Source organism: Aquarana catesbeiana, linkage group LG11 (assembly GCF_042186555.1).
Source record: "Aquarana catesbeiana isolate 2022-GZ linkage group LG11, ASM4218655v1, whole genome shotgun sequence".
Classification (NCBI taxonomy): Eukaryota; Metazoa; Chordata; class Amphibia; order Anura; family Ranidae; genus Aquarana; species Aquarana catesbeiana.
In genome coordinates this window covers 196,947,599-196,961,849 of record NC_133334.1, presented here as the reverse complement: position 1 = coordinate 196,961,849, position 14,251 = coordinate 196,947,599, and the positions used below count along the sequence as shown (strand labels likewise).

Sequence of the window (14,251 nt, the reverse complement as noted above, 5' to 3'; positions counted from 1 at the left end):
ATATTCTCAATAGGTAAAGTGAGATGTCTGTTTAAGCCTGAGTTAGTAGATCAACTACATGAATAGACCATTTTTTTGTGAACTCCATTTCCACTGGACAAAGTTTAGCAAAGATTTAGGGAGGAGTAAAATCTGTTTTAGAAGTCCTTTATTTCTTATGATGATCCATTCATCATAGATTGCCCCTTCCATTTGTTCATGAACGGGCGCAGTCTTTAAAGATTTTGCCATTCTCCCACCAAAGGGGAATGGCGAGATCGAGGAGAATCAATCTGAACAAGGGCAAGACTTTTGCTGATGGCAGCCATGAGCTTTTCCAGATCCCTCTTCAAATATATGGCAGTCTGGGGAACAAATATACAGTATTTCGCTGCTCCCTCCAATACTGCCTTTATGTCTTCTTTATTCTCGAATGTCTTCCTTGTGTAAGGCAGTCATATCGGGATCTTAATCAAAAAAATGGATGTAGGAGAAGGCCTGACTTTTTGAGCCCTGGACAAAAATGGCTGTAAGCTCCCTAACGCAGTCTGTAGAATTTTAACATACATGGGGAATTCTGCCTTTGTCAGGTAAGTTGCTTGTTGCATACCTGAAATGGAGCTAGAATCAGATGCAGAGACTGACGTTAGAATCGGTTCCTGCTTCGACGTAAAGACTGCATCATCACGTAAAGAGTGCATCACACTTTGCCCTTAATCCCTTTTGAATGGTCTCCCTCATGGCTACCGATGCAGGCATTTTCCTGTTGGACACTCAAAAAGCAGGATGCAGACTACAAGTGTATCCAGTAGAACGCAGCAACCCAGGTGTACAAAGTTCTGTAATTAATCCGTGCATCAAAAGGGTGGGAGAAAGTATAAATGCTTTAGGCAGAAGTGGCAGAAAAGTGTGCAACCTCTAGAGTGATGTCACACCTGGTCATCCACCTCAGACTAAGTTGAATAATTGAGTTTTAGCCCCAAATTTTACCAAGTTTACACCAAGGTGAATACAATTTAAATATAACCTTGATTTTTTGACAGTAACGGTCTGAGATACAGGGTGACCTTGTCTTAACTGTCCATAATGCTGGACTATATAAGTCTATTCTCCACCTGTCAGTGGGCATACTCCCAAAAGGGTCTTCAGGAACTGGGTTCAATAGGAATGGACCACAGCCCTGGACCAATACAGCACTATGTGGCTGACTACACTAAAGTGCCAAATTGAGCGCTTGTGCGGGATCCCAAGTGCCCAAAGGAACATTACAGGCCGTCTTCACAGTCTGGGGTCTTAGTACAGTTCCCAAGGTTCTATGGAGGTTGTATCGATCCAAATGTACTGGATCACTATGGCATTAGAGGACAGTGCGTAGTTGCTTGAAGAATTTAAAGACAAAATAATAAAGGAAAATAATAAACTTAAGCTTACAGTGATTTATTTGTGAAGGAGACTAGATCCATCGTCTACCAAAAAAACTGACTGGAGTGGGGTAGGGTTTTTGTGGGAAGCGTTCAGTGGGTGTGTCTTCAAAAGCTTGCCAGTATCCAATCACCTCAAGGTACAAGCCTATAACCCAGGGTGTATGAATACTCGCCTGTCCTGTATGCTTAGGATATGCAAAATATTCATATGCAACACTTTATACTTACCAGACTAGAAAATAAAACTTTAAAAAAAAATGTATAGAATGCATGAAGGTAAAAGCCTTGTGCCTTTGCAACCACTTTAAATTGACAGGACTAATATGTACCACATGAGCACATCCTGTAGCCAGGCTGTGGGAGCCAGAATTATTGTTGGTTGGTAGCGTCTCGAATACTTATTTTACTCACTGAAACTCAATTTATGACGTTTGAATCGTGTTTCTTCTGGATATTTGGTTAATATTCTGTCTCCATCATTTAAAATACACATATGATAACAATTATAGACTCTTCATTTCTTTGTAAGTGGGCAAACATTACAAAATCTACAGGGGATCAAATCATTATTTTCCCCACTGTATATCTCTAGCCCCCTTTTTTTTTGGATACAATATGGAAAGACCGCAATAAAAACCTGTCAGGTTTTTATTGCCGTCTATGTCTCTGCCAGAATTTACCCGCTTACTGACCATTCTAACCAGGACAAAAAATAAAATAATCTAAAACAACATCTAAAAAAAAAAAAAAAAAGTGAGCTAGGGATACACTAACTTTAATACAAACATACATTTAAGAACACAGCAACACGTTCTTATTTTTTCAAAAAAGTAGCTTTCACTTGTGTATTTTTCAGCTGTATTAACAAGTGCCTTATTTAAAGTCCTACTTAAACACCCTCTCTTTTTCTTTCTTGGATAGAGTGGGAAAATGTCTGTCAGGTTTTTATTGCCGTTAGTCAAACTATTGGGCAGATTTCTCTGGGGGGGGGGGGGGGGGGGTCACCAGAGAAAGAAGGCCTAAATAGCTGCAGACATACCCTTTGAAAAAAGAAAGGTTTATTCTTTTTGCTTTGTCTCCAATGGAGAGATTTCTCACCATACCCTGTCACTGGTACAGGATGTTAAGGGAAATCTGCAGAGTATACAGACAGCAATAAAAACACAATCTAAAAAGGATTTTACATATATTCAGACTAAAACTTAAAAAAAAAAGAAAAAAAAAATGAATATGTGGGCTTTTTTCAGTAATCTTTCCTAAACTATAGATTATGCAACACTACTGCCTATATACAATTTGCAGTAGTGCTTTTAAAAATTAAGGGCTACTTGTTCCATGGGAACAGACAGTAATAAAAAAAAAACCAAATATAAATATGCTACTTACTCCAACAAATGGGATAAACTTCTGATAGGAATCATCTTCCTGCCTGGGAAGAAAAATACATAAATACATAAATGTCAGTACTAACAACCTGATTATAGACAGACTCGGGACAGGCTTTAAAATCTTTCACCAACTGTTTCACTGTTTTGTGGATATTTGCACATATCGAATTTGTATTAAATAGACACCAGTTACTTGCAAAACATGCACTGCTGATGGGTCCTAAAGAGGAAGATGTGCAGGGTAATTCAGCTAGAAAGAGCAAAGAAAGCCTAGCACCTTTCCGAATGCATCCCTGCAAGTTTTAGGTCTCATGCACACGGGGCGTTAGAAAAACGAGCTGCAAAGTCACTACCAATGCCAGGAAAGTGTGGCTGTAAAAACTTGCTTTTTAGTAGCTTTTTGCATTCGCGTTAATGTACGTTTAGCTAGCTTTTAGCAGCGTTTCTCTGCCTCTATTCAAAATCAATGGTTCCCTATGAGAGCCCATTGATTTGAATAGAAGTCGCACCATAAGTCGGATCATGATGATCCGACGTGCAGTGCGGCTTGTGGGCTGAGGATCTTGAAGGGAAACCCTCGCCAAAATAAAAAAAAAAAAAAAAAAAAAAAACTGGCGTGGGGTCCCCTCCCCCACCAAGAGCATATCAGACCCTTCGGTCTTCCATACCAGACCCATATCAGAGCACGCGGCCTGGCAGGTCAGGAGCGAGCCCCCCCCTCCTGGACCATACCAGGCCACATGACCTCAACATTGGGGGGGGATGCTTTGTGGCAGGGGGGCTCTGCGCCCCCCACCCCAAAGCACCTTGTCCCCATGTTGATGAGGACAAGGGCCTCTTCCCCACAACCCTGGCCATTGGTTGTCGAGGTCTGCAGGTGGGGGCCTTATTGGAATCTGGAAGCCACCTCTAACAAGGGGGCCCCAGATCCCGCCCCCCACCCTATGGTGAATAAGTATGGGGTACATTGTAGCTCTACCCATTCACCAAAAAATAAATAAATAAAATAAACAGTACACAGGTTTGTGACAGTAATTTATTAAAGCAGCTCCGGTGTCTCTTCTTCTGATTTCTTCTCTCTCTGCCGATTCTCTTTTCACTGTTGTCTTCTCCTGCAGCCGGTTCTCTTCTCCCTTTGTTCTTCCTCCGATGTGGTCTTGACACTCTCGCCTGCTATATTGCTGGGTCCGCCGTGTGCCATTACTTATATAGCCATGGGGCGGGGCCACCCGGTGATGTCATCTGAAGGCCCTGTCCCATTATGTCGTACAAGTGTGAATGGAGCCTAAAAGAGTTCTACCACTGCAATGTAAATCCAATCTTGTCCTTTTCTCAAGCTGAACTACAGAAATAATTTCTTCACAACAGGCTAATCTTGCTACTATACCCCCCCAAACACACACACACACAATTTCCTAGAAACTTTGGAATCTGACCACCAGAGGAGTTTTTTTTTTTAAAGCACTCATGGTAATGAGCACAGAGAAAGCTCCTGGCCCCAAGGGCCTAACTTTGGCATATTATATAGTCTTTTCAGTTTTCAGGACAATTACTCAGCCATAAATGAAATAGCTGTGCGTTACCACCTATTAAAAACTAAATATATAGCAACAACATTGCTGCTGCTGCGGTCACCTAAGTGTTCCCACAAAAAACAAATCAAAGAATAAAAATGTGACAGCGCTGCTAATAAATCAATGAGTGAAATACAACAATATTAATTGTAGGCGCTAATTGATTACACGGGTTCACCATTTAATCTATAAATACACCCCACCATAGCCGCACGGCTTATTCCTCCAGATGAAGCCACGAGATAGGTGGGGTAACTAGTAGAGGTGGAGCCAGGCGGTGAAGCCCTGTTCGTTACAAGTGAGACCTTTATGAAATTTGTACCAATACTTTTTATCTTTTTAATAAATGTGAGTGTACTTTAATCTGGGGAGGTGAGGTTCTGTCATTTTAATACCTTGGATACTGCACTATTGGAGGCAATTTTGTTTTTTCACGTTACTTTGAAACTGCTAGAAATTAATGTGGAGCCAATCCTGAAGTAGCCATATTGGGAGGATACTGCACCTGTGGTGCAGAGCTTTATCACCTTTACCAGGCTTGTCAGGAACCACAGAGGATTAGTGTGGAGCCTTCCTTCAAGGAGAAAAACACTGTGTGCAAGGCGTGTTTGACCTCCTGCAGGGTCTAACAAGGAAGTGAGCGTGCATTGCACTCGGTGGCGGGAGCAGTTTAATGAGTGGAGTGAAGTTTCAAGTGAAGCATGTCGTAAATTGATACATGTTTTTCTACACATAGGAAGACTTACCATTTTGATGTCACCTGGGGACTCTTTTTACAAATACATGCACTTTATGAATTAATATTGTTGTATTTCACTCATTGATTTATTAGCAGCGCTGTCACATCTTTATTCTTTAATTACTCAGCCATGCAATACTATCCAAATGAACGTCACACCATTTTTTGAGACAGATAGAGCTTTCTTTTGGTGGTTATTTAATCTCCATTAGGTTTTTTTAAATTTTTTGCTATATAAAATGAAAAAAGAAAATACTGAAATTTTTTGGGGGGGGGGGGGACTAATTCTTATAAAATTTTTCTTTATAAAAATTTAGGACAAATCTGCTACATTTCTTTGGTAAAAATAACCCAAATCAGAGTATTTTATTTAGTCTGTGTGGAAGTTATAGTCTACAAACTATGGTTTATAAATTTGAATATATATGCTTACCCGAGCCTGATCTCAATCCAGCAATGTGCCCAAGAGCAGCATCTCTCCATCTCCCCTCACCGTTCATGGAGGCAGCAGCAGGAGCCTCCCACAGCCACAGCTCAGCCTGTGAAGAAAATGCTGCTTGCAGTGTTGAGCCATGCTGTGTGTCCATGAACACACACAGGGTGGCTCGAGATTGAGCCTGCACGAGTGCCCCCATAGCAAGTGGCTTATGGGAGCACTCAGCAGGGGGGAGGAGCCATGAGGTGCTGTCGGAGAACCCAGAAGAGGAGGACTGGGGCTGCTCTGTGCAAAACCATGGCACAGAGCAGGTTACTATGACATGTTTGTTATTTAACCACTTTACCCCCAGGCCAATTCTGACATTTTTGTCATACATGTAAAAACCAGCATTTTTTTGCTAGAAAATTACCAAGAACCCCCAAACATTATATATTTTTTTGAAAGCAGAGATTCTGGAGAATAAAATGGTGGTTGTTACATTTATGTTAATGTCGCACGATATTTGCACAGGCATTTTTAAACTGCAATTGTTTTTTTTACGAAAAAATACACTTTGATGAATTTTAGTGCACACAAATATGATAAAATATGCAATTTTTGGTAAAATCTAAAAGCTTCCAAATTGGGTATGCCTGTGGAATGGCGCCAAACTACAGTACCTAAAATTCTCCATAGGCGACACTTTAAAAGTCTTTGCAGGTTACCAGTTTAGGGTTACAAAGGAGGTCTGGCACTAGAATTATTGTTCTAACGTTCGCAGCGATACCTCACACGTGGTTAATCTTTTTTTTAACCACTTTTTTTATATCATATGATTGTTATGAACAACATCCTTTGGGATAGCAATAAGCATGTCAGGCCCTCTTTATGGAGAGATTTGGGGTCTACAATTCCCCTGATCTCTCCTCTTCCCTGAAACGCATCTGATCAAACCTAGATAATTTGATCAGGTGCTTTACAGGCCAGTAATGACTTGTAAACATCAAACCGAAAGTGACGAAATCCTCATCTCTTCCAGTTTCACCTGAAGGCATCATCCAGGTATGACCACTCAACCCGAAGACGTATGGGTACTTCCTAAGGGGTTGAAGTGGTTAAAAAAATCTTTTACAATCTCTTTAAGGTTTCACTGTGTTGGTGTCAAACCAGGTGTACGGCTTTTATTTTTGTATTAAAAGACCATGTGGAGTTGATTGAAGAATCCAAAGAAAAATAATAAACTTGTGAAGCTAAGGGTGATTTCTCCATAAAGGAAGAAGGTGTCCATCAGGAGTGGAGTAGGGCTATGGGGGGATGCCCAGGGTACGCGTCTTCAAAAGCTTGCCAGTGTCAAATCAACTGAAGGTACCAGCCTATAACCCAAGGTCTATGAATATTCAGCCTGTGTTCTGTACTGTACAATTAAAATATACTTATTCCTCACCTAACATAGCCACCTATGCCAATTCCATCCCAAAGGGTATAGACATCAGACCTAAGACCTCGCAAGCAAATATAACGGTGGTTCTGAAGCCAGGAAAGGCTGTGCAAATTTTAGGCTGATATCCTTAATCAACAAAGATATTAAACTTTATGCAAAGGTCTTGGTAACAAGGCTTCTACCCCTTCTCTCGCGGTTAAATTCTTCTGACCAGACAGGGTTTATCCCTGGTCAAGAGGCTAGAGACAACTCTCTTGTACTGTTTCCTATGCACACAGACAGTCTACCCTTCTTCTTTCCACAGACACAGCTAAAGTGTTTGATAGCTGGGTCTACCTAATGGGAACATTTCAGCACTGCCATGGTCTAAATATGCATTGTTGGATTGCACAACCCCTGGCAAAAATGATGGAATCACCAGTCCCTGAGGATGTTCCTTCAGTTTATTGTTGTAGAAAAAAAGCAGATCACAGACATGGCCAAAAACTAAAGGCATTTCAAATGGCAACTTTCTGGCTTTAAGAAACACTAAAAGAAATCAAGAAAAATAATTGTGGTGGCCAGTAACAGTTAGATTTATAGAACAAGCACAGGGAATAAATCATGGAATCACTCAACTCTGAGGAAAAAATTATGGAATCATGAAAAACAAACAAAATAACACTCCAACACATCACCAGTACTTTGTTGCACCACCTCTGGCTTTTATAACTGCTTGCAGTCTCTGAGGCATTGACTTAATAAATGATAAACAGTACTCTTCATCAATCTGGCTCCAGCCTTCCCTGATTGCTGTTGCCAAATCATCTTTGCAGGTTGGAGCCTTGTCACGGACCATTTTCTTTAACTTCCACCACAGATTTTCAATTGGATTGAGATCCGGACTGTTTGCAGGCCATGACATTGACCTTGTGTGTCTTTCTTCAAGGAATTTTTTCACAGTTTTTGCTCTATGGCAAGATGCATTATCTTGATAAATGATTTCATCATCCCCAAAGATCCTTTCAATAGATGGGATAAGAAAAGTGTCCAAAATTTCAATGTAAACCTGTGCATTTATTGAAGATTTAATGACAGCCATCTCCCCAGTGTCTTTACCTGACATGCAGCCCCATATCATAATTGACTGTGGAAATTTGCATGTTTTCTTCAGTCGTCTGCATAAATCTCATTGGAACGGCACCAAACAAAAGTTCCAGCATCATCACCTTGCCCAATGCAGATTCGAGATTCATCACTGAATATGACTTTCATCCAATTATCCACAGTCCACGATTGCCTTTCCTTAGCCCATTGTAACCTTGTTTTTTTGTGTTTAGGTGTTAGAGATGGCTTTCTTTTAGCTTTTCTGTATGTAAATCCCATTTCCTTTAGGCGGTTTCTTACAGTTCGGTCACAGATGTTGACTCCAGTTTCCTCCCATTTGTTCTGTTGTATATTTTCTGTTTTCAAGGCATATTGCTTTAAGTTTTTCTGTCTTGACGCTTTGATGTCTTCCTTGGTCTACCAGTATGCTTGCCTTTAACCACCTTCCCATGTTGTTTGTATTTGGTCCATGTTTTAGACACAGCCAACTGTGAACAACCAACATCTTGTGCAACACTGCGTGATGATTTACCCTCTTTAAACAGTTTGATAATCCTCTCCTTTTTTTCAATGGACATCTCTGGTGTTGGAGCCATGCTTCATGTCAGTCCACTTGTTGCAACAGCTCTCCAAGGTGTGATCACCCCGTTTTGCCTACATACTACAAGCAGATTTAATTTGATGCAGGTGTTAGTGTTTGTAATGAAAATTTACAGGGTGATTCCATCATTTTTTCCTCAGAATTGAGTGATTCCATAATTTATTACCTGTGCTTGTTCTATAAATCTAACTGTTTTACTGGTCACCACAATTATTTTTCTTGATTTCTTTTAGTGTTTCTTAAAGCCAGAAAGTTGCCATTTGAAATGCCTTTAGTTTTTGGCCATGTCTGTGATCTGCTTTTTTTCTACAACAATAAACAACTGAAGGAACATCCTCAGGGACTGGTGATTCCATAATTTTTGCCAGGGGTTGTAGTTCTATACAATTCTATTGGCTCAGGTTTGTATTAATGGTACAATGAGTGAACCCTATTCCTCCAAAAGGTGCCCCTTATCCCACTTGTTATTTGTGGTTTTCCTTGACCCATTACTGTTAACCACACAAAATAACCCAGATAACCATGAAATTCATATTTGAATTTATATACATAAAGTTATGCTGAAGATATTCTATTCACTGCAGCCATTCATCTTCCTTCCACAGGAAAATATTACAGGAAAAAAGATATGGAAAATGCTATTGCAATGCAGAACACTGAGAAATGGCCTGGACTGGAAGGGGGTTAAACAGTCCGGTCTTGATGTAATATGCCTTTAAAGCACTCCTACTTTACTTCAGTGTCCTTGGTTTCAAGAATTTAATTGCATTTATTATGATATAATATGGAGTGCAGCTTAGTAAAGTTATCCCGTTACGAGTATTGGTTCTTGATACTTTAGTAACTATCATCTGGTTTGAGATCTCCTTCCCGCCCAGCTTTGTCCACATTTGCACACTTTGACCCTTGCTCTCTGCACTGTATACCTTTCCCTGATTCTCACCCCCCCCCCTCCACCCACATCCTAATTTAAAAGTTTCTCCAACCTGGTCATCCTTTCCCTCCTCTGCAGAGTCAGCCGAGTTCTCCATGAACCCAGAAGTTCCCACTATACAACAGTGCGTCCTGGAAGTCCTCCATTCTGAAGCCTTGTGCCTGAATGGAAACCCTGTACAGCATTCAGTCCAGTCCCGCTATAGACTGACCGGCTGCCTGCACTGGGCTGGTCACTGCACGGGTCCCATTCAGACACACTGAAGCACCGGGAGGGACACACTACAGCTGAATGGCCCAGTGTGCGGGAGGGGGGCCTACCCTGTTCCGAAATCTTTAATAACTTCAAGTGGTTGTAAACCCTTACATATACCCACTTAAATGCCTCAGGTAATACACAGAGATGAAAAATTCTTGTACAGAAGTTGTACCTGTTTATGTGCTGCCCTCTCTTCTATACAGGCTCCTAAAAACACACATTTCTGTGACCCAGAAGGCAGAGATCTGATGTCACACATTGCAAAGCATAAAGCAGGGAGTTAAGTAATTTGAGACCTGAGTGGAGGGAATGGACACACCCCCTGCAGTCTCATAGGGAAACATGCACAGCTGAGACTGTCAATCACCTGCTGTGTGCTGGAGGGAAGTGGGGCAGTGTGGGGATTGCCTGGGATAGACAGTGAGAAGTGACTCATGCAAATAGCATAATAATGAGAGTGCAGGCGACATTACAGTAGGTGCTGCACACTATAGAATGATACGCTTTGTTCACTTATCATTTCAGAGGCTTACAACTATAAGTCGGCCAAGAACAGGTTTCAAATCTTCCAGATTAAAGCTTATGTAATACAAAACTTTTTTTTTTATATAAAGCAAGGAAGGTTTATAACCCCTGTCAGGTTTATACTGTTCTATGGTTTCTGTTTAAAGGGATTTGCTCTCACTTTCCGCCTTAGTCTGACTGACAGCAGCTTTCTCAGACAGGAAGCAAATGAAAGTCTGAACAGGGGTATAGATAAGAATAAAGTTCTCACTCTTACCCACCCTACTAAAAAAGGGGGTAATTTTCCTTTCTGTAATAATGTTGGGCATTTCCTGTCTAGCAAATTGTTGTCAGCTGGACAGGAATTAATGGAAAACTTCTGTAAAGGAGTCGTTGATAGTAGTAACAACAAACCAGTGGGGGTTCTAATCCCTCCCTGCCTTATCCAAAACGGAAAAAAAAAAAATTTGGCTTGACATACACTTTAATAGATTGTAAACATGGTACAAGACAGTTTTTTTTTTTGTACAACTGCGCTCACTGGTGTTTTTAAACCTGTCTGAAGTTCAGCTTTAAAATTATTTTATATACTCACAGTTTGTGTTTGCAGGTTAACATGGCTTCTGCAATTGGTAGCTGATGGCAGCCGTTGGCTCCACTCACATACTGCATTATACGACCAAAGATATCAAAAGGCTCTTCAAGAAAAGAAAATATTTATTGGTGAAAACAACTTAAAAATGTTAATATGTACAACTTGCAATTTTTGCTAAAAAAAAAGAGACTGTGCACAAATGGCTAAACTGTCTCATTTGAAGCATATAATTGTACTGACCACCAAAAAATGGAAGCAGAATATACAAAAAAAAATTTTATTAACAAAAATGTTTCTGGCTCTGCCCAGGGGCAGATGGGTTTCCGGCTCTCTATTATTGCAAATTTCAAGATTCTCTGGTCCCGCGTTTGGATTGCCATTTTAATGCTCAATGGGATGGAGCTCCACTGAACCCCCTCTCCCAGATGGCCTATATCTTAGTGATTCCGAAGCCTAATAAGGACCCTGGGGAGGTTGATAACTACCGGCCCATCTCACTCATCGATAATGATCTTAAAATGTTCACAAAAGTCTTGGCCAATAGTTTATCCTCCTTCATAAACGCATATGTCCATAGGCATCAGGTGGGCTTCATCCCGGGTTGCCAGGGACCAGATCAGATTAGCAGAGCAGTGGATGTCATCTCAATACTACAGTCTGGCTGGTCAGGGGGCCCCCCCTCAGGGAGGCCTTTTCCTGTCAATAGACTGGCAGAAGGCCTTTGATTCAGTGTCCTAGAAGTATATGTTTCAGGCTTTGGAAACATAGGGATTCGGTCCACTTTTTTTTTTAACGTACCCTGGGAACGCTTAATTCTTGTCCACAAGCTGGGGTAAAATTGATGGGGTATCATTCTGATCCTATCTCTATCGAAAGGGGCACATGGCAGGGGTGTCCACTGTCTCCGTTACTCTTTGCTATTGCCATTGAGACAGTATAGCTATCCGTGAACACATGAACATACAGGGAGTGCAGTATGGTCCTTCTATGCATAAGTGCGCATTATTTGCGGACGACATGTTGCAGTTTGTAACCTCCACCATTATCTCCCCTCCGAATATACTTAGAATTCTACATGATTTTGGTAAAACATCTGGACTCCGAGTGAGACAAAATCCTCTGCCATAAACATCAATACTCCTGCTTCGACGCTGTCTCGCCTGCGGGACTCCTTTCCATTTCAATGGCTGGATACAGCTCTCCCATATTTGGGAATTAACCTCCCTCCCTCGTACTCGGCCTTAAATACGGTAAATTATCCTGCCTGTTTTCAGCATTTAGAACAAGTACTTTCAAGCTGGGCCCAATACGATCTTTCGTGGCTAGGTAGAATACAAGCAGTCAAAATGACCCTTCTGCCTAAACTACTATAAATTTTTTTAAAAGATATTTTTATTGCATTTTTGTGAACATACAGACAGACGTACAAATAAAAACAACAGAGTCCACACATAAAATACAGACTGCGCCTATGTCATCTTAGAACAGAAGGAATTGTGCATCATATATTTACTATGGTATTCAGAGTGAATAACATCTAACTCGACATTAAACTTTGTATAGACGAGTATCACAGACATGGATAGTACTATCGTGGCAAAAGTCATTCACTGTGTGAGGCAAACTACCTTAAATAATACCCCACTATGGCAGTGTAGGTGAGAGGGTTGGTGGGCTAGACAGCCATCTGTCCCAGATCTTGTGAAATGTTTTTTTCCTCTTTCGGATATCAAAGGTTAGCTTATACAGTGGTAGAGATTCGTTATCTAGTTTTAACCAGAGACCTCTAGTAGGGGGGCGCAGTACCCTTCCAGGTCAGTAAGGTGACTTTCTTTGCGTAAAAATAGAGGATGCAAAGCAGTCTTTTGGCCTAGGAGGGAACAACGAAGTCACCAAAGAAGAGACAGTTCTTGGGATTAAGTTCTTGGAGACCCAGTGCTGAGGAGAGAAAGGCGCCTATGTTCACCCAGTAGTTCTGTACTATAGGACAAGTCCAGAAGCAGTGGAGGAAGTCAGCTGTGTGTCCACATTTTCTAAAGCATTCCGCTGAGGGGGATATGCCCATTTTTTTCATTTTAATTGGAGTAAGGTGTGATTGGTAAAAGACCTTTAGTTGAATTATCCTATCTCTGGAAGAGATAACCGAGGTCTTAATGGTGTCACACAATTCAGACCAGTCTTCTTCTGTGAGAGGGATGTCTAAGGAGTCCCATTTCTGTTGTGTTGCCCTGAACCTGGGATTAGAGTTTGTCACTAAGGCTGAGTAATAAGTAGATATAAGTTTTGTCTGGTCCAGAGCTCTTAGGAGTTTTTCCAGGTTAGGGGTCTCGAGGGGACTAGCTAGGGAGCCAAACTGAGCTCGTACAGCATGTCTGAGTTGGTAGTAATAGAATAGATAGGTACGTGGCAGATCAAAGTCCAATCTCATCTGGGAGAAGGATTTGAAGCCCCGAGGAATGTATATATGGCATAAGTATTTATCCCCTTGGATGTCCATCTCTTAGGGTCAGGTAGGGAGTTTAGTTCCTTAAGCGTAGGGTTATCCAGAGTGGGCTATTGGGAGAGGCTAGCCAAGAGTCAGAGGTACGTTTGACTATCACTGTTTTAAACAGAGAGAGAGGTACGTATGATAGTCATTCCAGGTCCCGGTGGTGTACATCTGCAGTATATAATGTTATGTAGTGTTTCAAACGAGGAAACTATGGCTCCTTCAGTAGTTGTACATGCGTTATTCGAGTCAGGCTGTAGCCAGTCATGGATATTAACTAATTGAGATGCCTGGTAGTAGAGGTAAAAGTCAGGGAAAGCCAACCCTCCCAGGTGGGACGGAAGGCAAAGTGTCTCTAGTGCGACTCTAGGGGGTCGTCCATTCCAAAGGAAGGTAGTACAGATAGAGTCTACGCTCTTAAAAAAAGATTTAGGGATTTTGCAAGGGGAGTTAGCCATGACATACAGCAATTTAGGTAGATATATCGTTTTAAGGACATTGGCTCGCCCAGTAAGGTCTAAGGGTAAGTCCTTCCACTGTCTGGTCTGAGTCTGCAATTGGAGTAGTAGGGGGGCTAAATTATTAGTTATATAGAGGGATAATGGCAGTTGAATTATAACTCCTAGGTACCTGAATGAGGTGGCTATTTGCAGTCTGAAGTCCTGTTTGATCTCCGAGGTAAGAGCTTGATCTAGGGGAAAGAGGATTGACTTGTCCGGAGAAGTCGCCAAATGTATTGATGACAGCTAAGAGATTGGTAAGGGAGTCATGGGGGTCGGCTAGGTAGACTAGTGTATTATCTGCATAAGGAGATATCCGTTC

General features: G+C 41.3%; 1 protein-coding gene across 3 annotated transcripts in view; it reads right to left on the bottom strand.

Annotated features, from left to right (window-relative positions):
• The window catches only part of PACS1 (phosphofurin acidic cluster sorting protein 1), a 654,711-nt gene that overhangs the window by 129,725 nt on the left and 510,735 nt on the right, over window positions 1-14,251 (bottom strand). For all 3 annotated transcript variants that reach the window (XM_073605164.1, XM_073605165.1, XM_073605166.1), the window contains 2 exons: window positions 10,942-11,044; window positions 2,790-2,832 (listed from right to left, as the gene is read on the bottom strand). In XM_073605164.1, coding sequence (XP_073461265.1) covers window positions 2,790-2,832; window positions 10,942-11,044 — 146 coding nt within the window. The remainder of the gene's footprint in view (window positions 1-2,789; window positions 2,833-10,941; window positions 11,045-14,251) is intronic.